General features: G+C 41.8%; 1 protein-coding gene across 2 annotated transcripts; it reads left to right on the forward strand.

Annotated features, from left to right (window-relative positions):
- The first annotated feature begins 1 nt into the window (after position 1).
- dicer1 (dicer 1, ribonuclease type III) lies at positions 2-27,965 on the forward strand. Of its 2 annotated transcripts, XM_085342368.1 has the most exons (29): positions 2-132; positions 2,348-2,452; positions 2,565-2,800; positions 4,065-4,227; positions 4,342-4,472; positions 5,246-5,380; positions 5,485-5,645; positions 10,599-10,767; positions 12,275-12,747; positions 13,302-13,434; positions 13,919-14,161; positions 14,246-14,400; positions 14,894-15,026; positions 15,130-15,205; positions 15,287-15,426; positions 16,290-16,469; positions 16,579-16,792; positions 16,882-17,035; positions 17,147-17,329; positions 17,777-17,882; positions 18,468-18,643; positions 19,089-19,848; positions 20,167-20,319; positions 21,907-22,542; positions 23,446-23,704; positions 23,797-24,065; positions 26,156-26,318; positions 26,520-26,595; positions 27,465-27,965. In XM_085342368.1, the coding sequence occupies exons 3-29, from the start codon at positions 2,687-2,689 to the stop codon at positions 27,628-27,630; spliced, it is 5,721 nt and encodes a 1,906-aa protein (XP_085198494.1). In that variant the 5' UTR covers positions 2-132; positions 2,348-2,452; positions 2,565-2,686; the 3' UTR covers positions 27,631-27,965. The 2 variants fall into 2 exon arrangements, with proteins under 2 accessions (XP_085198494.1, XP_085198495.1); XM_085342369.1 differs by lacking the exons at positions 2-132; positions 2,348-2,452 and having other exon boundaries at positions 2,684-2,800; positions 21,907-22,624; positions 23,465-23,704.

Genomic DNA, 27,965 nt, shown 5'->3' on the forward strand with positions numbered 1-27,965 from the left:
GAGGCCCAGGTAAAAGGAAGTGGTCCCCCGTGGACGAGTAGCTACCAAATCGGGACGAGAGTAAATGGCACTTAAAATATTCAACGAATGAGTTTAAGCTAATCGAGGTGATAATCAGAAAAGCATCCAGTGGTGAGTTTATAGTCGAGTTGCTTGTTTCTTCTTTGTAAAATACTGCTGTGGTGTTTAGCCTCGCTAGCTGTTAGCTAGCTGGCTGACATGATGATGGTGCATGGTGGCCGCAGTAACCGTACAGATGTTGCACTACATTTAACGCTGTAAATTTCAAGTGAAGCCATGGGTCAGATTCGCCTGTAGCTCAGGGACAATGCGAGGAAAAACACACAGCCAGGCCATTTACCGCCGCAATACACAGGCCCAGTCTTTCATTTATCGTGTGCTAGGCATGCTACGTTCACTTACTGTTTTGGCCGCTGTGAAAAGGTTTTCATTGCAATTGTACAAGTCTCTGCTCAATCGGCAACGCTTTGTACAATGCTAACGGGTTCTTAGAGACGTTTGGTTCTTTACATCATAGTGTAAGGCAGCATTACGTAAATAAGTTATTTTTTGTAATATGGCACACTTAGCAGTAGCTATCGTTGTACTTTTATAGCAGTTCTCAGGCCAGGGACTTTAAAGTTCTCGTTTTCTTCTAGTACATGTTTTTAAATCACCAGTATTCAAATGTTTACTCAAACTAATTTAATGTCGAGTTCGTGTGCATCAGCTCGACTGGTTGTCTGAAGGTGTTCGGTGGAAATGTGACATTTAGCTGCTAACTAGCCATCCAACACACATTGTGCTCTTTGCCACTTGCTGACAAGTGGAGAAATGCCAGAGTTCGGCCTTGGATTTAATGTAACAATTTAACGTAATATAGAACCTGGGAGGTGGACTTCAATTTGATCAACTAATGATGAAACTGGGACAGCATGGCGGTTAGCACTGTGGCTCACAACAAGAGTCCTGGTTCAAATTCACCATCTGGCCTTACTGTGCAGAGTCTGCGTTGGCTCTCCTCCCACCATCCAAAGACTTGCAGTTAGTGGGGTTGGGTTAACTGGTGATTCTAAATTGCCCATAGCTGTGATTGGCGACATGTTCAGCCACCTCTTGCCCTAAGGCAGCTGGGATAGGCTTCAGTCCACCGCAACCCTGAAGTGGATAATCAGAAGAAAAAGATGTTTTGTGATTTACCACCACCTTTTCAACGGCAAATTATATTTTTTACTATATTCTGTTTTTTGGCTGCAAAATGAGATTGTCAAGCACGCCTAAACTGCTGCTAAAACTTCCCACAAGATAAAGTCAGTCTGCTAAATCATTTGTGACACTGGCGTTGGTCATTGACAAAGACTCATTCAGACTGATGACAACATGTTGGCAGTCTGTCCCCTTTGATAACTTAGTAATTATTTGCTTCAACAATCTCTCTCTGCGAGTGACTGCTGTCAGTCTACTTTAGAAAAAATGCCTCTTATCAGGCAACCTGTGCAATCGCCTTGCGATCAGGAGTGGTTGTGAGTGTGCCACACTCAAACTCTGGGCAACCATTTAGTCATCACAAGTTGCAGTCGGTTTCAGAACGTAAAAAAAAGTCAATACGGTTTCCAGGTACCCAGTGATATATTGTTTACATTTTTATTATTAATTTTTCATTTTTGTGTAGATGTAAGCAGGTTAACACATTAGCTTCCTCAATTTTGTGATCCAAACAGTTAGCACCATGCACCTGTGTGTTTACATCTGTGTGGCCATTTTTGAGGTGGACTTTGTCCCATGATAAGCCACACAGAGGTCCACACTTGGTTTATAAATGCTACAGAATTTGAGCTTTCTTTCTTTCTTTCTTTCTTTCTTTCTTTCTTTCTTAACCTTTTTTTCTTTCTTTCTTTCTTTCTTTCTTTCTTTCTTAACCTTTTTTTTTTTCTACCTGCATGTTGACATCTTGTATATGAAATGTTAAGGCTTCCAGTATTTGCGTTACCAGTGTGGTCTGCTTTAATTTCAAACACTTACTAGATTTGTGTATGTGAAAGACCTCACTTCAGGCCTGTTGTGTCAGGTTGTAATCTTTTAAATTGCAAGCAAATGTGAACTGCTTCATTTACAGCAAGAAATGCTTGCTGCACCAAGCTGACTGCTGGGAATGGTTATAGCTGCCAGGGCTGAACAGCCTTCAGGCAAGCGTCAGGTGGTCTGGTGACGATTTCAGGTTTAAGATGTGTTGAAAAGTAGTTGATTGATGGATCAGAATAAATGATTCTCATTTATAGATTACTTGAATCTTATTGACTGAGCTATGTTTGAAATACATGATCATAACAATGTTCTGATTTCTCAGGTCTGTTTTGAGCCAAATGTGGGGAAGCATTAGGAGCTGAAGATATATTTTATCATGAAGCCCAGATTAACATTTGTCTGCCTAGCCCATGTGTCTCTGTTATCAGTAAGTATTTATTTATTTTTGCATTTTCCAACATATACTTAGCCATTCTTAAGTCTTAAATTTAACTTGTTTATACCTTAAAACACCCTAATGTTATGTCTGTCATTTGCAGCACCCTAACAAAATCTTTTCATGTCCACTGCCAGTGAACTGTTGAAAAGAAGAGGATGACGAAATGAGATAAAGTGGACGACTGGAGGAGCCTTAGCCCCCTCACCTCCACCAGTTTGAAGCATGGCTGGCCTACAGCTTGTTACTCCTGCCACCTCACCCATGGGGCCTTTCTTTGGTCTTCCATGGCAGCAGGAGGCTATTCATGATAACATTTATACACCTAGAAAATATCAGGCAAGAAGGCTACAATTCATGAGCATTTGAGTGATCATTTATTACTGCTGATTTCCTGTGTGTCTTATTATGTTTGTTTTAACTGATTAGACGAAATAATTTAAAAAAAAAAAGAAGGGCTCCTATGGCTCTAGTGCAGTCAACTCTATCTTTAGTCTTTACTCTGTGGTCTTCTGAGCAATGTCCGGAGCACAGGATGAGCATGGAAGGCAAACGACCACATTTGCTGTCAGGAGCAAAGCTCAGCTCTTCTGAAGATATGGAGGCAGACATCACTGATGTTGTACAAAGCACAATCCTATGAAAGTGTGCTCCAAGTATCATACATCTTTCTACCAGTAGCAAAAAAACTGAACAAGTAGCATAAGCGGCAAAGCAGGCATTCAGTGACCTTAGCAGAGGTACAGCCACAGGACTAGGACAAGTTACCGAACGGCCACTTAATTGCACAAACCTGTCAATGGAAAGCAATGAAACTAACACCTTTGTTTTGTAATTAACAAGGGAAAGTGAGGACTCAGAATTGTCATTTGAATGTGCCATATTTTGCCATATAGACTTTTTTTTTTATCTGTAAGTCTTTGCAGTTTGATGGCTTATTTAAAAAAAACAACCCTAAAACAATAAAAAAAACAAAAAAGTAACACACTTATATAGGGACATTAATGATAAAGAAAGCGTACAATATCGTAGTTTGCTTGTGTAGTCATTCCTCAGGATTTTGAGATGTGTATATTGACCTGTAATTGTCATAAGTAATCCAGTACTCTAATTTTAAAAGACATCTACTACTTTTGTAGTAGACGTCTTTCACCCTGTTTTTATACCAAGGTGTTTTTTTTGTTTTTGTTTTCTTTTGGGGGGCGGTGGGGGGTGTCCACATATGTATACCAGTTCCACGTACTGGTTATCAGTCTAACTCATAATGCTGGAGTCCTTTTCCTGAGTAATACTTGCTGATTGCTTATGGCTCAAAAAGCAGAGGAAAAAAAGGTTCAGGACTATGACATGTGAACGTTCAATTATTCCATCACACACCTTAGTATATTTTAGTGGTAGAAGTATTAACAGAATTTAAGTTATAAATAGTGCTAGATCACACTAATCAGAGTGTTCTGGATGTTGGTTTTGAATCATTTTTGATGAACTGCCCAGCCTTAGTGATCAGTGATCCCCAGTAGTTTTAAAAAGCACTGTGCTTTGTCACTGTGTCCCTAGTTCTGCTATGGGCTTGCTGTCTCTAAATGTGAAACTGCCTCCACAGGTTGAACTTCTTGAAGCAGCTCTTGAACGCAATACCATCGTCTGCTTGAATACTGGCTCAGGGAAGACCTTCATTGCAGTACTTCTAACAAAAGAGCTCTCCCACCAAATACGTGGACCTTACCAAGAAAATGCAAAGAGGACTGTTTTTCTAGTGAACACAGGTACCTGTGCCAGAAATGTCTGTGAACTTGTTGTTTATTCGGATTCAGCTGGTGTGACATTGTGCTTGATTTTTGTCTGTGTGTCATTCTGTATCTCTGCTCTGTGCTCCACAGCTGCTTCTGTAGTTCAGCAAGCAGCTGCAGTCAGGACTCACTCTGACCTCAGTGTGGGAGAGTATACAGATCTGGAGGAGACCTTAGCATGGACTGACCAACGGTGGAGTCGACAGATAATAGAAAATCAGGTGTGCTTAAGCTGATGCTAGTTGCATGCTGGGATGCTCTTACAAGTTTGTCTTCCTTTACACACAGACTTGGAGAGTAAAACAAACTGTATGAAGGGCAATACTGGTTGGATACAATAATATGTCAGATTGTTCATCTTTTTTTCACCCTTTTAACATATTTATACAAACTAATTGTTTTAGCTTCTTTCAGTGTACTCACTTTGAATGTACACAATATGAAACTGGGTCCCATTTAAACACAGATGGAAGTTAAACTTTGGTCATTGTTGTTCCTGAATGTCATCACATTCACATAATAAGCCAACAGCATCCAGTTAAGCAAATATTGTCTGATGCCAGTGTTTTTCTCAGAAACACCATTACTTTGTCATAATAAAAATAATATCTGTACTTGCATTTCTTTTTTCATACCTTTAAACACTGACTTATTGGGCATGGTAAGCCCAGCACTCTGTTTCCCTTCATGCTTCAGGGGGACTCTAAATCCTCCAGTGTACTTTGTCTGTGATTTCACTGGGGTCTGCTTGGGACAGGGTGATAATTGTGTCATTAGATCGTGAGTGCGAGGTTGATTGCAGATGTTTTTGTTTTGTTTGGTGACTGTTCAGATTTGGCTGTGGACAATTTACATTACATACATGGCACCAAATACACATCCAAGGAAGGAGAGCAGGAGAGAGAGAAAAATAGAGATGTATATCTGATAGTTAGATATCCTGTACTCACTGTTGGTAATAATCTATTCCATTGTCCTTGTCACTTTCTGTAAGGTGCTGGTCATGACTTGCCACATATTCCTTCATGTTCTGAGGAATAAAATCTTACCATTGTCGAAAATCAACTTGGTGGTGTTTGATGACTGCCACCTGGCCATCACAGACCACCCTTACTGTCAGATAATGAAGGTGAGATTGTAGTCTTTAAGGAAATGGGATTACGTTTATTGTAATAGTGGCAGAGAATCATGCAAAATCATTGTGGGTGACCTGGTTGTCCTCTGTGTGTGCAGCTGTTTGAGGGCTGCTCCTGCACTCCTCGTATCCTTGGTCTCACGGCTTCCATTCTGAATGGAAAGTGTGACCCATCAGAACTGGAGCAGAAGATTCAGAATCTGGAAAGAATCCTTAAGAGCAATGCTGAGACTGCTACTGATCTTGTGGTCCTGGACAGGTAAGCCTTATAACTGCGTGCATTTGACACTTTCCTCGGCTTAAGGCGCTCACATAGCAGGCGCTGGGGTGAGCATGAGGTTCAGCAAAAATTTGCTTCGACTAGCCACTTGCAGGTTTATACTGCTGTGTAGGACTGGGTTTTGTCACTGATTTCTAGAATCGATTCGATACCGATTCAATTCGATTTGAATCTGGGAAATTTTGAGTCAGAAATATTATAATTCAGATCAGTACATTTACATATTTTTGTATCTATTAAAAGGAAGCTGACACACGCAAGACTTTATCAAAGGTGTGAGCATCACAGCAGATGTCTTTGTGTCAAAGTAGCTGAAGATAAAACACAGAAAAACATGAAGGTGATTTTCCTGGCCTGGATTTTATAAAAATATTCTGCAGTACATCAAAAACGAAAGAAAACCATTAATCAACATATGAACGTTACCTCTGACATTACAGCGGTTTTATTAGAGACACAGCTAAGCGTATTGCATGTTGCATAATTTTAAAAAGTTTAAATTTGTTCAGGATTGAACGGCAGAAATTAGGTTTTCTTTTCGGAAGTAAGTAAAAGGGGAAAAAAAGCAGCGGCCGACAGCCTGTAAACAACAGTAGACTTGTGCGTAACAAGCAAGCGAATAATGCAGAAAACAGATTTTTAGACGGGAAACTGTTCTTGAAGTACAGAGAGAGGGCTGTGCATGAAGTGTGATTTTTATCGTGGTGGAAGCAAAACAGCAAAAGTAAGAAGGAATTCATGACGATGTTTATGTGAAGCATAGTTTGGATCTTCTTTTGCTGCTGGTTCAGTCAATATTGTTTGGAGAGAGATAAAACTTACAGCTTTAGAATCAGCGTAAAAGGGCGTGAAAACAAAGCGCGGACCCGCCGAAACATCAGAATCAGCGAGCTGTCGGCTTTCAGCCCCGACCGTGTCCGTGTCCGTGCCGTCGGGTGAGAAAGGCGACATCTCACTGATTCTGATCCGCGGGTCCGCGCTTTGTGTTTACGTCTTTGTGCAGAAGTCGTGTTCCTGCTCTCATTTACCGTTTTAGCTGTTTGGTGGTTGTTGAAAATTTGTGAGGTTTCACCTGAGATTCTGCCGTTTCGGGCAAAATAAATTTATATTAAAAAATCGATTCAGGATTTTAATGAATCGATTTTCACATTATCCAAGACAGAATCTATTTTAATCGATGAATCGATTATAAAAACCCACCCCTACTGCTGCTACTGTGTGTCTGTTTTTTGTTGTTTGTTTGTTTGTGTTTTGTTTTTAAAACAAAAAATAGGGTTAGGGTTCTAATTAGGGATGGGAATCGGGTTCTCTACAAGAACTGGTTCCCAGTTGTCCAGTTGCTTGGAATTGTTAGTGCCTATCGGTTCTTGAGCTCTCACTACAATCAGCTGATTTCAGTTCACATGTGAGAGGAGGAAAATAGTGGAGTGGTCTATAACCTGAATATAGATGTTACTTTTATTTTTATTTTTATTTTGGTGAAGGCAGCTGCTGCTGAACTTCAACAGGTAACAAACTAATGAGCAGTCAGGCTGCAGCCTCCGTTTCTACCAGTTCGTGTTTCCACAGTAGAATCACTGTGACCATCACTTTGAAGTGTCTTTGTGCTGGTTTTCATCTTTGTTTTGTGTCTAAACTGAAATACTAAGAGAAAAATCACATATGTACTCATTAGGGTGTAATTAAGTAATGTACTGCATTACTTTTAAGTGTTCTGTGTAATACCTTTTTTACTTTTTCAATAATGACTCCAACACTGATCACAACAAAGATGGAAAATTTGACCACACAGCATGTAATTAATTTGCATGAATATATTGTCATTGATATGCTGCGTAGAGATGATGCTGACTCTGTGAAGCCAATGGGAATCGATAAGGAATCTAATCGATAAGCGATATCGACAATGGATTTGGAATCGCTAATTTCTTATCAATTCCCATCCCTATTTATAATAGTGTGAGAAAGTGTTTGCGCCCTTCCCGATATTTAAATAGTAGACACAAAGATAACACAAGTAAACACAAAATGCAGTTTCTAAATGAAGATGTTTATTAAGGGGGGAAAAATTCAAACCCCCACTCCTTCATTATAATGTAAATTAACTGTGGTGTATCACATCTTTGGAAAGCAGAGTTCAATTTCTCTAGCCACAGTCAGGCCTAATTACTGCCACACCTGTTCTCAATCAACAAATCACTTAAATTAGACCTGCCTGACAAAGTGGAGTAGACTAAAAGATCCTCAAAAGCCAGACATCATGCCGTAATCCAATATTTCATCAGAACAAATGAGAAACAAAGTAATTGAGATCTCTGTCTGGAAAAGGTTGTAAAAGCCATTTCTAAAGCTGTGGGACCCCATCACAAGTAATGAAAACATGGAACAGTGGTGAACCGACTAAAATTACAAGAATGCAGCAAAGACTCATCCAAGAGGTCACAAAAGACCCCACAGCAACAACCAAAGGACTGCAGGCCTCATTTGGCTCAGTTAAGGTCAGTGTTCATGACTCCAGACACCCTGGAGTCACCACCTGAGTCAATATCTGAACCCCTGTAGCTTTGTGGGGTGGCTGTAGCTCAGGTGGTAGAGCAGGTCACCTACTATCCGGGTGGTAGGTGGTTCGATTTCAGTCTGCATGCCAAATATCCTTGGGCAAGATACTAACCCCATGTTTGCCCTCCGATGGATGCATCGGAATGCGTGTGAATGTTGTTGTTAATAATAATAATAGTAATAATAGTAATAACTTTATTTATAAAGCGCTTTCAAATAAAGTGCTGTACAACTAAAGGGATAAATGAAATAAAAGTGATACATAGCAATACAGGTAAGAGACACAATACAAGTTAAAAACAATAAAAATTTAAAAACTAAAAGCCATATAATTAAGACATGTAGGATAAGGTGAACAAATGTGTCTTCAACTTAGTTTTAAAAACCTCCACAGAGCATGCCTGCTGAATATCTTGAGGGAGGTTGTTCCACAGAAACGGGGCACGAAAAGAAAAAGCTCTCCAATTGTCTTTTTTCTGGCTCTAGGAACTTTTAGAAGGCCAGAGTCCTGAGATCGTAGAGCACGAGATGGAACATAAAGGTCTAAAAGGTCGGAGAGGTATGAAGGTGCCAATCCGTTTAAAGCCTTGTAGGTGAGCAGCAGGACCTTAAAATCTGCTCGAACCTGACAAGGTAGCCAATGCAGAGATCTCAGAACCGGGGTAATGTACTCAAATTTCCAGTTCTTGTTAAAATGCGAGCAGCTGCATTTTGCACCATCTGTAGACCTCTAAAACTTTTCTTTGGTAGGCCAGAAAGAAGAGCATTGCAATAATCAATGCGGGAAGACACAAATGCATGGACAAGAACCTCCGCAGTGTCGCTTGACAAAACTTGTCTGATTCTGGCAATGTTCCTCAAATGATAAAAGGCGGTCTTTGTTATCTCTTTTACATGAGATTCGAAGGAGAGCACCATGTCGAACCACACGCCCAAGTTTTTACCTTGTTCCTGCAATTTATGACACTGTCATCAATTTTCAAGATGAAATTTTGGGACAAGTGCTGAAATTTGTGTGGCCCAATGACCATCAACTCTGTCTTATCAGTATTTAGGAGCAAGAAATTATCCAATAACCAGCCCTTAATTGCAGATAAACAGCATTCTAGTTTAGAGACTTCAGCACAATTTCCAATGGTTAAAGGAACATAAAGCTGCAGGTCATCAGCGTAACAATGAAAGGTTACATTAAAAGAATGTAAAAGAACACCAAGAGGCAGCAGGTACATAGAAAACAGCAATGGTCCAAGTACGGACCCCTGAGGGACCCCATGCCTCACTGCACAGGTCTCAGAGAGATCATTTTTGAAACTAACAGTCTGAGACCTCCCAAGCAGGTAAGATCTCAGCCATGATAAAACATTTCCTGTAATTCCAATAAAATGTTCAAGCCTATCCAATAAAATGCAGTGATCCACAGTGTCAAACGCAGCACTTGGATCCAGCAGTAATAAAACTGAAGTGCGATCATTGTCTGCATTTACCAGCAGATCATTTACCACTTTGACTAAAGCTGTTTCTGTGGAGTGATTTGGTCTAAAAGCAGACTGAAATGGTTCATACAGATTGCTTGTTGACAAATGCTCAGTGAGCTGCTTAAAAACCACTTAGACAGAAAGCAGTTAGGAACAGCACAGAAAAAACTGCTGGTGTGAATGTACACGTGTGCTCAGAGTAGAAAAGCGCTAAATAGGAACGGGTGTTTTGCTGCCTCACGACCTGGAAGACTTGGTAAGTGGAACCTGCTGTCTACCAAAACACCTTGAAGGAGAATGTCCAATCATCTGTTTGTGACCTCAAGCACTTGGGTTCTGCAGCAGGACAATGATCCAAAGCACTCCAGCAAGTCCACCTCCGAATGGCTTAAGAAGAACAAAATGTAGACTTTGGAGTGGCCAGGTCAAAGTCTTGACATGAATCCGTTTGGGACGCATTGCCTTAAAAAAGTGGTTCATGCTCAAAAACCCTCCAATATGGCTAAATTACAACAATTCTGCAAACATGAGTGGGTCAAAATTCCTCCAATGGCAAATGCTTGATTGCATTTGTTGCTCCTAACGGTGGCCCAACCAGTTATTAGGTTTAGGGGGCATTCAGTTTTTCACACAGGGCCATGTAAGTTTGGATTTTTTTTCTCCTTTAATGGTAAACAGCTTAATTTAGAAACTAAATTTTGTGTTTACTTGTGTTTGTTTTAATATTTAAAATTGTTTGATGATGTGAAACATTTAAATGTGACAAACGTACCAAAATATAGGAAATCAGGAAGAGGGCAAACACTTTTTCACACCATTGTATGTGACACATGTGAAACTAGACTGAAAACCAGTAATGGTGGCAGTGAAATGCTCACAATACAGGGTCTTGTTTTAGATACGCCTCTCAGCCAAGAGAAGTGGTGTTGGACTGCGGTTCCTACGTGGACAAGAGTGGCCTCTCCTCCCGTTTGCAGGCTGAACTCAATGAAGCTCTTCACTTCCTGAATGACTGCAACATATCTGTGGTCAAGGAGGACCGTGATCCCACATTCATCTCCAAACAGGTCAGAGTTCCAAAGGTTTTCTGCCTTTTAAAATTTAGTGTTTCTTCATCTCAGTTTTATTTATCCTACGGTTATTTACTTCATCATACTCTGGAGGTGGTTTCTGTGCCTCTCACTAACCGCAGAAAAGACCAGCATCGTTTTTGCAGGTTTTGTATATTTGTACACGAAGGTTGGGCGATATGTCAAAATTTTCCAACCAACAACCATCAGTCCAATAACCGGCGATAGTCACGCAGGTCAGTTTTTGATGGGTGACCAATGTAATCGTACACAGACTGATTTGCGCATTCAGAATTTGTTTTGTTTGGAGGGAATATTTTACCTTCTTTTCTTCTTTCTTTCAGGATTAATATAGTTTTTGGAATATTCATTTATTTATTTAATTGAGATGCGCCAACTTGCACAGAAGACTGTACATTACGTTGGCGTTTTTTATTTTTATTTTTTATTTTTAACTTTTTTAAAATTTATTTTTAACTTACTTTTGGTTTAATTTTGTATTTGTTGTTTGGTCGAGTGTGTAAGTCAGACAAACACTGGAACGGCCTGTAAACACGGTTATAGTGGAAAAAAGAAGGCAGTTTCTCTTTGTTTCCCTCCTCACCATTGTGGGTTTTTTCTTAATTTAAATAAAATGTTTTTAATTTTTTTCTGAACGTAGGCTACTGCCTTTCTTTTTTACTGTTATGAGTTTGAGTAAATGAATTGCTGCATTTGTTTGCAGCTAGAAGAGGATGCTGTTAAAATAGTGTCATTATTTTTTTCGTTGACTGCTTCTCTTAGCTTCAACCAACATTATTAGAAAACTTACTCATGGGCAAATAAATAAATTGCTCTTGTAAAAACGATGGGTGAAAGCCTCAGCCTGTCGGTGATAGTCGATATATACGTCCATGCCCAACCTTACTGTACACCCATGTGTTGGACTCATCAGGCTGTTGCTTTATGCATTTTCTGATCCCTGAGCGTTAACCATCGATGTAATGCCTGAATTATGCTTCAGCACTAAATCTAAGACATAAGTGGACGTGCGCCTCCCGAGAAATGTAACTACTCATCGGGCCGATGCAGTCAGCAGCTATTATGATTTCAGCACCATTAGTGGATTCTTCGCCGCACTTTTTACCTCTCAGCCATAAAATGTTGTGGTATTGTCGTCACCATGCCAAAATTGATACCATACTAGAAGGCTGAAGGGTACAACTGCCAGTATTTTTGAATTCATCAGTGAGAGAATAATGGTCATCATCCCTGGATAAGGAATAATAATTTTATTATCAATATAAGGGAGGTTGCTGAAACAGTCATAATGTGGTATACTGGGTATACCTGAGAAGATTTTGTAATTTGCCATGCTTATTTGGGAGATTTTTACTGGTGGCTATCCAGCCATGATGATGGAAAAATGTCCCCAGAAAAGATTCTAAAATTACAAGTAGAAAGGTGAGCTGTAGAACAGCCTACTCTGTGAACTTGTTGTTTATACTGTGCCCTTCCCGTCCAGGTCCTCAATGACTGCCGGGCCGTACTGCAGGTGCTGGGGCCCTGGTGTGCAGATAAGGCAGCAGGCATCATGGTGCGCGAGCTACAGAAGTACATCAAACACGAGCAGGAGGAACTCAGCCGCAAATTTCTACTCTTCACGGACACTATTCTGCGCAAAGTGCACGCTCTCTGTGAGGAGCATTTCTCCCCCGCCTGCCTGGACCTCAAGTTTGTCACGCCAAAGGTCCTACGGCTGCTTGAGATCCTGCACGAATACAAGCCGTTTGAGCGGCAGCAGTTTGAAAGTGTGGAGTGGTACAACAACCGCAACCAGGACAACTATGTGTCCTGGAGCGACTCTGAGGATGAAGATGAGGATGAAGAGGTGGAAGCCAAAGAGAGGCCTGAAGCTAACTTTCCCTCTCCATTCACAAATATCCTGTGTGGAATCATCTTTGTGGAGAGGCGTTATACAGCTGTTGTCCTCAATCGGTAAGGACTTCAAGGAATAATTGCTTCAGCTTAGAGACTGGTGTTATTTCGTGTGTGTCAGTCAGTCAGTGCTGCAGACATCAGAAGGAAACTGGAGTAATACCAGCAGGAGAGAGCACTGACTCGTGGTTAATCTGCCTGTCATAGTCTGTAATTAGTGGACCTAAATGGATGATATCATATAAAATTCGTCTGCGTTTTTACAATTTTTCGAGGTGTTTAAAAAAAAAAGAAGTATTTTTAAAGCAGTAACAGTGAGGCAAAATAAGATACACTGGCTAGCTTAATGATCGTAGCTTTGGGATTTTAAAAAAATCCCCGGTGTTTAGAGCCATTGAGTTTACATCTTAAGGTACCAAAATACCCTTTCTGTTCTTACTTTGGTGGCTGAGTGATAGAGGCATGTGGTGAGAATGAACGCGCCCTCTAAATCGTCAGTGCAGCAGGTAGTTGGTGATAAATCATAAAAGTTTGGAAAGATGGCGTCTGTTGTTTGACTGGCTGCATGTTTTTGTCCTTGGTGAGTTATCACTGACACTCTTTCTGTTCTCCAGTCTTATCAAGGAGGCAGGGAAGCAGGACCCAGAGCTTGCTTATATAAGTAGCAACTTCATCACTGGCCACAGCATTGGCAAGAACCAGGCACGCAACAAACAAATGGAGGTGGAGTTCAGGAAGCAAGAGGAGGTAAGTGAGAGATAACTTGGGGATGTCAGCCATCACACTCTCTCCATATTAGCTTCTGAGTGGTGTGGCACTCTGTGAAAAGTCAAGTGTAACTATTTCTAAAGAGTCATTCTGACCCCACTGACCTGTGAGGACCTTGGAACAGGTCTTAAAAATGTGTTTGGAGTTATTTAATGGTTTTCTCTAATCCTGTGAGCTAGCACTTGTGGTTGTGTGCACAGTGAGCACCATGGCAACAACACTTTCTCTTTCTAGACTTTTCTCAGTCAGGTGCTTTTCGCAAATGTTGTGCACCTGGTCACCGGGTTCAGACGCTGCCACTGAATCTGATAAGATAACTACAGGAAGAAATTGTGCTGAATATAAAAGAAAACTTGGATTTTGAAAATGAACGATGGAGAGATGTGTGGATACCGTGCTAAATTCTTGGTTGTTTTGTTGTTATCACTTCCTGAACTCAGGACCCCTTTTCCTTCTCTGACAGGTTCTTCGCAAATTCCGGGCTCATGAAACTAACCTTCTGATTGCCACCAGCATCGTCGAGGAAGGCGTAGATATTCCAAAGTGTAACTTGGTGGTGCGGTTTGACTTGCCTACAGAGTACAGGTCCTACGTCCAGTCCAAAGGCCGAGCTCGGGCACCTGTCTCCAACTACATCATGCTGGCTGACACTGGGAGGACCAAAGCCTTTGAAGAAGATCTCAGTACCTACAAGGCCATAGAAAAAGTAATGTTTTCTCTTTATCTGACAAGACTGAGATGCTTAGTCTGTTGGCTTAGGGGCCAAATGACCTAATTTTCTCTCAAACAGATCTTAAGGAATAAGTGCTCCAAGTCAGTGGAGGTGAGTGAGTTTGAAGTGGAACAGGTGATGGATGATGACAACATTCTACCACCCTATGTCCTGCGGTCTGAGGATGGAGGTCCTCGAGTCACCATCAACACGGCCATCGGTCACATTAACAGGTGTGGTTTCTGATTTTCAGAATGTTTTTCTTTCCAGCTCAAATACTTTGTTATTGATCGAGACTGCCGGTTGCTCCAAACAGCCTCTTTTTGTTTGTCACTTTAAATCCATGTGAACTGCTGCCCACGGTTTCTGCTTGCATGGAGCCAACATATACATGATACTGCTGCTTCTTTTTCTCTCACTCATCATTTTACATGTCAGTATAGCTGAAGACAGTACAGGGTTCCCAATCCAGTGAAAGTGTCAGACACACAGTCCAATCGCCATCGCATCAGCACTAAGTTTGTAATAAAGAGATGAAGTGTTTGCATGTTGTCTCTGTGCCAGTGTGAGTTTCCTCGAGGTGTGTGTGTTTCATTCATGATTCCTGGGTACAAGTGGCAAAAAACAGTAAAGCACTTTGAGATGTGAGAAAGAACCAGCAGAGCTCTGTATCTATCAAAATATTGCCATAAATATTTGAAAAGGTCTTTCTGCCCTGGTGTTCAGGTATTGTGCTCGGCTGCCCAGCGACCCATTCACACACCTAGCACCAAAATGTAAAACCGTGGAGATGGGGGATGGATGTTTCCAGTCCACTCTCTACTTGCCTATAAACTCCCCTCTGCGAGTTCCTGTCAAGGTAAGGAAGGCTGTTATAGTTTTCAAAATTGCCAGTGTAAACATTTTGACGTGCTCCTTTTATATTTCTAAAGGATGATTGATATTTTGACTTGCACCTACAGGGTCCAGTGATGAATTGTGCAAGAGTGGCAGAGAAGGCAGTTGCACTAGTATGCTGTGAGAAACTCCACAAAATAGGTAAAACCACAATAACAATCTTGCAGACTAATCTTGTTATTTTTGTCTTCATTGCTTCATCTTTTGCCTCTTCCTTCTAAGGTGAACTGGATGATCACCTGATGCCCGTGGGAAAGGAGACGGTAAAATACGAGGAGGAGCTTGATCTTCACGATGAGGAGGAGACCAGTGTCCCAGGCCGGCCTGGTTCTACGAAGAGAAGGCAGTGCTACCCCAAAGCTGTACGTCATGCTCATTACAGGCAGGCATTTGATGCAGGGAGGGCACGGCTGAACCAGTTTACAGACTGTTTTTGAAGTAATTCAGCTGCAAAAATCTGAGGTGATATGGGGGGATGGGGGGGGGGGTCAACTGGCTGTATCCAAACTCATCACTGACTCTCTGGATTGGCAGAACCTTGCTATATCGCACCAGTAAGTAAATGTGTTGGCATATACAGCACTGTGCTCCCCTCATTTCTTTGTATTCTGCTTCCTCTAAAGTAGGCTTTAGCAGTAGTACTCCAGACTTCTTTAAAGAAAAACTGTGAAACACCTTAGATGCTGGCTGCTTTCGTACTTATCAGTCCAGTTTCAGTGCCTGACATTTTCAGAGCCAAGTTAAGCCATTTAACACTGACTTTTACATTAGCAAAGACTCATTTTTACATTGTATCTTTAAATGCTTTACTAGCAGCCTGTTGCTAAAGCACACTATTTGCTTTAGTTTAGCAAACTGTAAACTTGCCAAAATATGACATGGTGACCTTTAAAAAAGGAAGGAAACTGGACAAGTGGAGGTCAACACAAGTAGCAGGCCTAGAAAAAATAATCAGCAGGTGAACGGTATCTGAACGGTGCACTTCATCCAGTGTGGTTGGAATTATGATTGAAGGAATTACGAATGCAAGAAAAGTACAGTCATATTTTGATCCGCAGTGCACTACCATATGGAAAACATGTTACTGGTTAATGTTGAATGAGTTTTCATCCCAAACGCACTGCCAGTGCAGTAAAGGCAAACCCGGATAGAGAAACATGAGGGCTGACTCAATGAGCATACAGTACTGTGCAAAAATCGTGTGTCCCGTTTCTGCCATCTCCAGATACCGGAGTGTCTGTGTGACTGTTATGCAGTACCGGAGCAGAGCTACTACCTGTATGTGATTGGGATGGTGCTCACCACTCCCCTCCCTGATGAGCTCAATTTCCGTAGAAGAAAGCTCTACCCGCCAGAGGACACCACCAGGTGCTTCGGCATACTGACTGCCAAACCCATACCTCGAGTACGTTGCTTCGGCACATTTGAGTACCTCAGTGCTTCACAATATTCTTCAGCATTTATTCTGTAGACGTGTTATACATGTGAAAACGAGCAGCTTTGCTTTGATCCAGATTCCCCATTTCCCGGTGTACACTCGCTCTGGTGAGGTGACCATCTCCATCGAGTTGCAGAAGTCTGGCTTCACGCTCACCACTGCCCAGCTCGACCTCATCACTCGTCTCCACCAGTACATTTTCTCCCATATTCTCCGCCTGGAGAAACCTGCACTGGAGTTCATGCCCACAATGGCTGACTCTGCTTACTGTGTTCTACCTCTGAATGTTGGTGAGTGCTCAGTTCAGTTTGTAAATTCATTTCCACCTGTGTTAAAATGTTCGTTAACCATCTTTCCTTCTCTCCTTTGGCTTCTTCAGTTGGAGACTCCAACACACTAGATATGGATTTTAAGTTTATGGAAGACATTGAGAAGTCTGAGGCCCGCACTGGCATTCCTACTACTCAGTACACAAAGCAGAACCCCTTCACCTTTAAGCTGGAGGACTACCAGGATGCTGTCATCATTCCAAGGTAGTGGAGCGGCACGTGTCTGTACTGGATTGATTTTGTGTGAACGTGTCAGCTGTATGAAGTATACGCTGAGCCAAACGACATGATAATCGCCTCGCTGCTACTTTCCAGGTATCGCAACTTCGACCAGCCTCATCGCTTCTATGTCGCTGATGTGTACGCAGACCTGACACCACTCAGCAAGTTTCCTTCGCCAGAGTATGAGACTTTCGCTGAGTACTACAAAACAAAGTACAACCTGGACTTGTCAAACCTTAACCAGCCGCTCCTGGATGTAGACCACACCTCCTCCAGGTCAGTGGCACCAAATCTGGAGCCAGCTTCATAATTATGTGGACAAGGACAGTTTTCTCAGGCATGTGAGAAAACACAGAAAAGCACAGAAGCAGATATGCGATTCCACTTGGCTTTGCATAAATATTGTGTTGTTAGGAATTGGAGCAATTTTTATTTTTAGGAAGTACCTCCCTTCCTGAATAATAATGTTATAGCCAAGAGTGGAGTCTGTACTGGTTATTTCATGAAAGGCAATAAACAGATTAATGCAATTTCCAAGTGTGAATATGCTTACATGCTAGCTTTTATGAGAACTGTCAATATGTAATCCACAGAAGTGTGGAATAAAGGTCAGGAGGAAAAAGGCAAACCTGGGGGGGTGCTTGTTTGATACTATGCGTATATATATAAATTTAAATGTTCACTATGGTGACCAGGCTTTCCAACTCTCTTGTCCCATCGCAGACTGAACCTGTTAACCCCTCGACACCTAAACCAGAAGGGCAAAGCCCTGCCACTCAGCAGTGCAGAGAAGAGGAAGGCCAAGTGGGAGAGTTTACAGAACAAACAGGTACTCGCTGCCTCTGTTAGATTGTAGGGTGAGGAGATATCCATCAGTGTAGGAAACCTAGTATAATTTTGTGTGTAAAGGAACATGGGACATGCTCATATTTCATTTTTGTGTGTTTTTAAAGAACGTTTCTAGATATCACTTTACTGCTGGTTAGTACAGTGGTCCTGTTTCCATCCACTGGTCAGCTGGAGTCTTTCTGTGTAGAGTGGGCATGTTCTCCCTGTGTCTGTGTCCGGGTGCTCGGGGTTCCTCCCACAGTCCAGATACTGGTTCTGAATTGGCTGTGGGGTAAACGCTCGTCTCTCTGGCTCCAGCCCTACTGTGAATTTGAACTGGAAAAGAGGATGGATTGATGATGATGATGATTATTATTATTACTGATTTCTATAACCTATTATATCAAAGAATACTATTCTCAAAGATGCATTATTTAATATGGCATGATCATGTGTGTGGACAGGGTTGATGGTGATCTGTTAGCTTTCAGGAATTATTAGACCAGTGAGTGCCAGAGACGAAGTCTTGTTGTGAGTTGCTGTTTATTCCGACAATCCCAGTCTCATGTGCTTTGTTTGTCGTCAGATCCTGGTCCCAGAACTGTGTGCCATCCACCCTATTCCAGCCTCCCTGTGGAGAAAAGCAGTGTGTCTGCCCAGCATTCTTTACCGCCTACACTGCCTGTTGACTGCTGAGGAGCTCAGAGCTCAGACAGCTAGTGAGGCCGGAGTGGGAGTCCAGACCCTCCCCCCTGACTTCAGGTTGCTGTTACATACACAATAGAATAACAGATTTCTGCGTCACACTTTCCAAAAGATTCATACACAAACACAATTAAAACTGTTCTTTGGAGTGCAAGTGTAGAAAATGGGTGACTGTTGGTTAGATTGTAAAGCCTTTTGACTTATTAGACTAGGAAAGGACTATATAAATGTTGGTGTCCTCAAAATTGCACATTTTTTCCTATTGCACAGTAAAACGAGTTGATTGCATGATAAAGTTGTTAGAATGCTGATGTGGGTGGCACATGTCAAAGTAACATCCACAAGAATGGCCAGACCAAAGTGTCCCATTGGGACTTGATGAGTTAGTGTTAATGTCTGATCTTAGTTAAGAAAACCAAATCTTCTCTTTTAGGATTTGTTGTTTGTGAACAACTTGTGTGTGTGTGCACACGCTAACATGTAGATGCTCTGTATGTGGCAGATATCCAAACCTGGACTTCGGCTGGAAAAGGTCTATTGACAGCAAAACCTTCATATCCTGCCCTGAGTCCTGCAGCGAGGAAGGTGCCAGTCACTGTAAGCACCAAGAGACTATAAGCCCTGATCCCAGTTCCCTAATGCTTCCCAGTGGTGAGCACTCTTCCATGTCTGAGCAGGAGGACTTCAAAGCTTTAGATTCTGAAGAAGCCCCCTGCACCAGGAACCTAACTAATGGCACTGCCTTCTTTGCTAGCTGTGACGATGGCAACCAAAATGAGCACCTTCCCCAATGTGACAATTGCCAATGCTCCCAGCTCAGCTTTGCTGGGCTGCAGAGCTCCAAATCAGTACAAAGCACTACCTCAGTTCTTGTGCAGCCCCCTCACACCTTGAAGAAGCCCAACTCCAGTCCTCCACAGCCTAGTGATGAATGTACATCGGGGAGGACTTCAGACCACACAAAAAAAGCTACCTCAGTCTGCAGCCGAGCAGCCACGAGTCCCAACACTCTCACAGCACCTTCTGATGTCTGTGCTCGTCCCCAGCATGGATCCCACGCAGCAAACTCACCCAAGAGCTTGGGGCCCAACCCCGGTCTCATCCTGCAGGCCCTGACCTTGTCTAATGCCAGCGACGGCTTCAACCTGGAGCGGCTGGAGATGCTCGGTGACTCTTTCCTGAAGCATGCCATCACTACATACCTGTTCTGTACCTACCCTGATGCTCACGAAGGACGTCTCAGCTACATGCGCAGCAAGAAGGTGAGACGCATGTTATTTCTCTGAACCGTGTGGCAGTAGTAAGGTACAGGCCGTGCATGTGTGTACACAGTAACAGTATATAATGGAATGCAGCCCAGCTGAAGATGTACACACTTTCATCGCTGTCTACAACAAGGCAAATGACACAAAATGACTTGGATGCATTAGCATTTGGTCTGTTGATTAGTGTCATTTGGGAACAGCTGCAAACCTGTTTAAGAACTCATCTTTGCACTGTGTCCTGGCTTGGCTGATGTCACAGTGTCCATTAAGACAAGATGACTTCATTGTGTTACTCACACTCTGCCTGATGTCCAGGTGAGCAACTGTAACCTGTACCGTCTGGGAAAGAAGAAAGGGCTTCCTAGCAGAATGGTGGTGTCCATCTTCGACCCTCCAGTTAACTGGCTGCCTCCTGGATATGTGGTCAACCAGGACAAGAGCAGCACCGACAGAATGAATTCAGAGGAGGTCAGTGGATTACTGCAGCTTTATACGCTCTGTTTTTTTCTCTTTGTTGTGTGGTAGTCGATCGGTGTGTTCGCTGAGGAGTTTCCAAAGGTTGTTTCATGTAATGACGATGACGGGCCAGTAGAGGGCAGACTTTCTCCGTGTTTTGCAACTCGTGGTGAGATTGTGTGCTTGCATGTCGAACAGGTCTGAACTCTCATCTGAACTCCTGGAGCTCAGATAATGTTTTTCATAATGAAGGTTAAAAACCAAAATCCTTCGACACACTCTTTTATACACCACTTGGGAAAAACGGCTTGAAATAAAACACAGTTAATGGTCAGATGTGAGCTAAAAAGGAACAACCTAAAACAGAAAAGACTAAAATCTTTTCCTTTTAGATAATAACCTTCAGTGAATCAAACCATATGCCCAAACATCCAGTCATTGAACATTTTAAGGAGATCTATTTTTGAAGTGATGATGATGATACATACCATAAAATTAGATGTTCACCTGACAGTTTGTTCATGGTTCGTGTGGTGCTAGCTTTCTATATACTTTTCATCCCTGGCATCCCTTTTCGTCATCCACATATGGAGGTGGGAAATTACACAATGCTGTATAGCCTTTGCTCCAGATTGTACCAATAATCTATGAAAGTCTGTTGCTAAGAGAACAGGCCAAAGACAAATTCAACTTTATGCTGAACTGAAAGTAACCTGGTGCCCCACATGATTTGAATTAGGCACATTATGTGCATCAACAGTGCTTAAAAGTGGCATAACAAACGAGATGGACTAATGCTGTGTGAATGCAGGAAATATCCAGAGTGCTGAAAACAGGCCTGCGATACTGTGTTTGTGTTGAATGATATACTGTCCCAGAAATAACTGCAGGAAAATGTAAAACAGAAATAAATTGCAATAAAACTAATGCTTAACAATAAAAAGCAGTAAAACACTGAGACAGGCTCATTTTCTAATTTAGTTCAGATAGCAGTCTCCTCTGTGTTTTTACAGAAACACTCACAAAATGGAGCAAGACACAGTCGCTGTGCACAATTAGACTTTTATTAAGAGTTTAGTTATGTTTTTTGATAATGCTTAGGACATATCGTCTGTTAATGTCAATGTGTAGTCTATATATGCATACTTCACTAAACACACATTAAACTGTAGGCTATGAATGACAGCTCACATACTTAAAGTTGCATTTTGATTAATTTTGCCTCTGGAAACCTGCTTCAGCAGACCTGATTACGTTATTGTTATTGGTTATCGATTTGATTCCTTATCAATTCTCATTGGCTCCACAGCATATCAATGAGATTACATTCATGCTAATGAGCTGTGTGCTCAAATGTTTGTGTGCGTTGGAGGCGTTTCTTCTCTTTGTTGTGTGATCAGTGTTGGAGTTATTATTTTTAAAAAGGTAACGTATTACATACATGACACAGAACAATTTTGTTAAACCTAATGCAGTACATTACTTAATTACTCCCAGGAGAAAGTAATTTGTGCTGAAGAGACTTCAGTGATTATACTATAGAAATATGAACTATTGATTTTTGGACTATATTGACTTTTTTTTTTTTTCCTCATGCAGGCCAAAGAGGAGCTTTTGGCTAACGGGCGATCTGGACACGAATATGATGAGGATGATGACGAGGGCGAGGATGTAGATGAAGATGGCGAGTTGATGCTGAAAGATGAGCCAAAAGATGAAGTGAACATGGAGGATGATCTTGAGTATTACAAGGAGCACATCCGCTTCATTGACAACATGTTGCTGGGATCTGGAGCATTTGGGAAGAAGATCTCGTTGAGTGGCTTCCCTCCCAATCTTACTCCAGCTTCAGGCTCCTCACCAGCTATGGAATCTCCGTATGATTGGAAGACCCCCAAGAAGCCCTCCCATCCAACCGCAGCTCATTACCCCACAGAGCAGGTGCCCAGTGGGCCCTCACCTGAGGAGTTTGACTACAGCTCGTGGGATGCAATGTGCTACCTGGACCCCAGCAAGGCCGGTGAGGAGGATGACTTTGTGGTAGGCTTTTGGAATCCATCGGAAGAGAACTGTGGCACTGAGCTCGGTAAGCAGTCCATATCCTACGACCTGCATACAGAGCAGTGCATCGCAGACAAGAGCATCGCTGACTGTGTCGAGGCTCTGCTAGGTTGCTACCTGACCAGCTGTGGAGAGAGAGCTGCACAAATGTTCCTGTGTTCACTGGGCCTCAAGGTGAGCTCGGAATGCATCGCAATGCAGAAACAAATGAACACGCACAAAAATGAATCAATTGAGAATCCTAATAAAACCACATGTCCTTTTGATGAGCATAAACATGATGTGGAATATTTCCTGCCACTGCTTCTCCCTAAGTTTTTTATTATAACATCTATAAAAGAGTTCCCCGATTTTGGAGAATGCACTTTTTCCTTTGCCTGTTTGTTCTTTCAGGCTTGTTTAGCATTTGCAGAGAACCTGAGTAGTCCAAAGTGAAAACCACAGATGAAAGTGGCTTCTTCAAATTTAGATTTCACTTTTGTAACAGTGGAAAGTGGCAAATACTTTGTTACTGTGTTATTTAATAACTATAGAAAAAACTAAACCTGGGCCTGAACTTAATACATGAATTATAATACTGATTTGGATGTACTTTACCAGCTTTCAGAACAAACTTTTTATTACTGTTCATTGTTTTGCTGTTGGCCTCAGCTTTGCAACACGCTTCACTTTTGGTCTTATATGTTCCTGACTCAGTTCAAATAAATAGTTAATTATATTTGATAATATTTTTATATTAATTATAAATAATTCAGATACATGTCAGTTACTGAACATGCCAGTTAGGCGATCGCAAAGTTAAGCAAGCTCCTCCCCCTGCGTCCTAACATGGAGTTTATGGAGTTTGAGTGGCGACATGCATTGTTCAGGAAAACATTGCAGTGATGTTAATGATGTTAATTTTTGTGATGCATAAAATATTGAGAATTATGGACCGAGTACTTGCATCAGCTCAAATCTGGAAGGACCCAAGCTTTACAGACATGGCACTGTTTGAAAGTAACGTTTTAAAGAATGCAAGGCAAAACTCTCTCTCTCTCCTATTATTATTATTATTTTTTAATAAAACGACAACAGGTTTTACCATTGGAGAGAGGTCCACCGACTGGAGCAGCGGCACAGGTTCACACTCATACTCAAGTCGCAGACCTGTGTTACGGCTGGCTCAAGATCCCACCCCGCTGCATGCTGGACCATCCAGATGCAGAACGAACTCTCAACCACCTCATATCTGGCTTTGAGAACTTTGAAAAAAAGATCAACTACACTTTTAAGAACAAGGCTTATCTCCTGCAAGCCTTCACTCACGCTTCCTACCATTATAACACCATTACAGGTCAGTAAACCTTATGCTTTACTGACTTTGTCCTTCATTCTTAGTTGTGCATCTCCAGTTGACAAATCTGTGCTTCTTTCACTTTTTCTTAGATTGTTACCAGCGGCTGGAGTTTCTTGGCGATGCAATTCTAGACTACCTCATAACAAAGCACCTTTACGAAGACCCACGGCAGCACTCTCCTGGAGTACTGACCGACCTGCGCTCAGCGCTCGTCAACAACACCATCTTTGCCTCTCTGGCTGTTAAATACGATTATCACAAGTACTTCAAGGCCATCTCGCCAGAGCTTTTCCACGTCATTGATGACTTTGTGCAGTTTCAGCTGGAGAAGAATGAAATGCAAGGCATGGACTCTGAGGTGAGTCCTGCTTCTCTGAAGAATGTGGTTATTATCGCTTCTGCAGGAACAAGCCTAATCTTTGTTGTTGTAGCTTTGCCCTCTGAAATAAGTTCAAGAACCGCTCGCCGCGAATAACGAGGCTGCCAGCTTTTATTAAGCTGTTTTCATATTCCAACGTTTGGGTTTCATTCGTCTGCAAAAGGCTAGCTTGGCACCAAAATCTCCTTTCGTTGTGCTTAAGGACTTTTATGCCTTAGGGGACAGCAGGCATATAAACAAGAACGCATTTATAAAAATAAAAAAGTGAGAGAAAGAAATTAAGCAATAACTCGCACACTCTTTCCTACCATAGCCATTGGCTTAATCCTTTCTCAATGTTTCTGCAGAGCGCCCTAAGCTGAACAATAAAATAACATATTTGGGGGTAGAGCTGGGCGATATATCGAGTTTTTAAAACATATCGATATATTTTTATACGAGATATAAGATGTGACAATATCCTTTATATCGATATAGTCTATGTTACGTTATAATTATAGTTGTGGAGCCGCAAGTTTGCCTCTCTTTCGTCCACTTTTGTCTCTACGCAACGTTACTCCGCCTCGCCTTCACTGAAGACAACTCCCCCTCCTCCCCCATCGCTTCACGTGCAGGCAGCGACAAGACGGACACGGCAAATCTCCGTTAACGAGTTACTGCGCATCGCCCCATGCGTGGGGCTGGACGGCGTCAACGTGCTAACGAGCTAAACATGCTAACGAGCTAACAGCGCTAACCCTAAAATCCTTTCATTCTCTCAAAAGTTGATAGCGCGCCTTATGTATGAATTCTGGTTGTGCTTGATGGCCGCGAACCGATTTTATGTGGTACACGGCGCTCAGCAATCTGTCAAAAATGTTTGAGTACGACTTTGGTAAGCTACGGAGCTGCACCGCTTGATAGATTGTCGGCGCATTACGGCTACCGAGGAGCTTCGCGGAGTGATACGTACTGTGCATCAACGTAATATTACCGTATTGTGTGTGTATAAGGACCATAAATGGCACCTGTAAGAGAGGTGGTTATGAAGCGGATTTCAAACTCCAGGCTATCAGTCACACAGTAAAACTTGGGAACAGAGCAGCTGTGAAATCTGTCTCTGTTATTACGCTCAGCGTCTTTTAGTTTACATTTTGACTGCACAATTGTGAGCTCTTTGTTTAGCACAAAAACAACCTTGTTTTCTTTTATTTATGGAGCATTATTATTTAATGAATTCTCATAATTTAATTTTGAGTAATTTTTCATGTACATCTGTGCTATATGTTAATAAAAGTGCCTGTGTGACATCTGGGACACAGTTTTGACTAAGAACTCTCTTTTTGTTCTTACTTTATGGCTTAAAAAAAAAATCGAGATATATATCTTATATCGCCATCCAGCTAAAAAATATCGAGATATGAATTTTGGGTCATATCGCCCAGCCCTATTTGGGGGTCAAATCAGACAGAAAAAGCTGTAAAAGCAATGGAGAGATGACTTAATGTGAGTTGGTAACGCTAAACAGACAGAGGCTTAAATTCTGCAGCTTTACAGGAAAGTCACTCACAATGTCCCCATTACACAGAAGAAGATTAGGCTGATAGCATAGAGTTAACACAGGGTGGCTGCAGCTCAGGTGGTAGAGCAGGTCACCTACTTAATTGGAAGGGTTATGGTTCGATCCCTGTCTGCTTGGGCAAGATGCTTACCCCATGTTGCTCTCCGGTGCATCCATCGGAAATAAATGCATGTGAATGTTAGAGAGCATAGAAGAAAGTGCTTGTGCAAATGGGTGAATGAGTTGTGTAAAAGTCTTTGAGTGCTAAGAGTAGAAAAGCACTATATAAGAAGCCTCAGACTGGGAACAGTACTGGACTCCATATGTAATTAACTGGGATCTGGTTATTGTGTTGCCATCAGTGCAACCTGTCAGAGTGCAGATAGACATTGAGAAGGGAAAAACTCCCTTTTAACAGGAAGGAACCTCTGACAGAAAGGGGCTCAGGGAGGGGCAGCTGTAACTGGTTGGGGGTGTTACAGCTGTCAGTGTGTCAGCTGACGCACAGCTTTGTTGTTTTTGTCTCCAGCTGCGACGCTCCGAAGAAGACGAAGAGAAGGAGGAGGACATTGAAGTCCCTAAGGCCATGGGAGATATCTTTGAGTCGCTAGCTGGAGCAATTTACATGGACAGCAGGATGTCATTGGAGACTGTGTGGCAAGTGTATTATCCAATGATGAGGCCACTTATAGGTGAGAAAGAGTGGAAGCAGGTTTCTCTATTTATTTCTGTGTTTCTTGTTTATCCTCCGTGATTGATGGGCAGCGCATGCAGAGAGCTTGAATGACTGCAAACATTCATGATAATTTGCCACTTCTGTGGTTGTGTCAATTGAATCGTCATGATACCATCTCTTTCTACCTCACCAATCTTCATCCCCTCACCAATTACAGAGAAATTCTCTGCCAATGTGCCACGCTCTCCTGTGAGAGAGCTGCTCGAGATGGAACCAGAAACTGCAAAGTTCAGGTAGGACATGAAGAGCACAGCTTCGCTACACTGACTGTACATACAGGGGCAAAAGTGCAGTGCTTTAAATTTATTAGGCCAGCTGTGATTTTAAAAACAAGGAAATTATTTTGTGTCTTTCAAAAGGATTTTTAAATATCATCACACATTAATCGAGCAAAATATTCCACCACTAAAAGTAGTTTTTTCTGTTCAGGAATATATGTAAATAACAGCTTTACATGTACAAATTTATAGATAACAAAATAATTATATTTTCTTTAAGATGGGATCAACTATTAAAGAAACAGAAGAAAGGATTTGGTGGATGCTATTAACTCAGGGCAGCTGAATTTAGTGGTATTAAACTTTTGGACAGTGTGTAATTAGCATAATGATCAAAATATAAAAGGTATACTAATCATACTGGACTAACACTGGTCTCTGACATCTTCTTACTTATGCAAAACTCCATCTCTGGAAGCGTATCATATTTGATTACAAGGGTTTTTGTGTGTTTTTGAGACTTCTACATCATCAGCGTGACTTTTCTTTTTCCTTAAAAAAAATGATATAAATTGCATGATAAATGTTTAATGGCTGAATTGCAAAATGTGGCTAATGTAGCAAATGTGATACAAATTAATACTCATATATGCAGATTCAAATTTGATATATTTTGTGTAAAGGTTCAACAAACACTGTTATCAAAACAATTAAAGATTTCTGGGAGTTATTTCATGGTTCATGTTTTAAAGGGTTAAGCCTCTATATAATCACCTTTTTTCCCTACCTTTTTGAATCATTTCTTATTGGACGTGTGATATTCAACTCAAAGAATGCTGGTATATTACTCAGAATAACAGTTGTTCCCGCTCCTGTCTTTGCAGCCCCGCAGAAAGAACGTATGATGGGAAAGTCCGCGTGACGGTGGAGGTCGTCGGAAAGGGCAAGTTTAAAGGTGTTGGCCGCAGCTACCGGATTGCCAAGTCGGCAGCGGCACGACGAGCTCTGCGCAGCCTCAAAGCCAATCAACCTCAGGTCCAAAACAATTGAGCTCTCTTACTGAGCTGTCAACATTAGCACCTAAGTTACCGAAGCCGACAGAGCAACGTCGGCTTCCGAACACAGCACGATACTAGCCCTGTATCTTTAGCCTGTGATGGCACAACAACGGCACCCAGGGAACACTGTGTGCAGACACAACAATTGAAGAAGACTGATATCACAGCCTATTTCACATTAGATATTCTACCTTTCTTTTTTTTTTTGCGCAAACACAATCTTTACTTTTCCTTTCTGCTTTGTGTAATCATGAGTGCTTTATTAACGTATAGCAAGGTGTTTATATATATATAAAAAAAAAAAAAGGTCAGGTCACAGTGTCAATT

The sequence above is a fragment of the Diplotaxodon limnothrissa genome, linkage group LG19 (assembly GCF_057381915.1).
Source record: "Diplotaxodon limnothrissa isolate DT_005_m linkage group LG19, D_limnothrissa_male_GT1.1, whole genome shotgun sequence".
Classification (NCBI taxonomy): Eukaryota; Metazoa; Chordata; class Actinopteri; order Cichliformes; family Cichlidae; genus Diplotaxodon; species Diplotaxodon limnothrissa.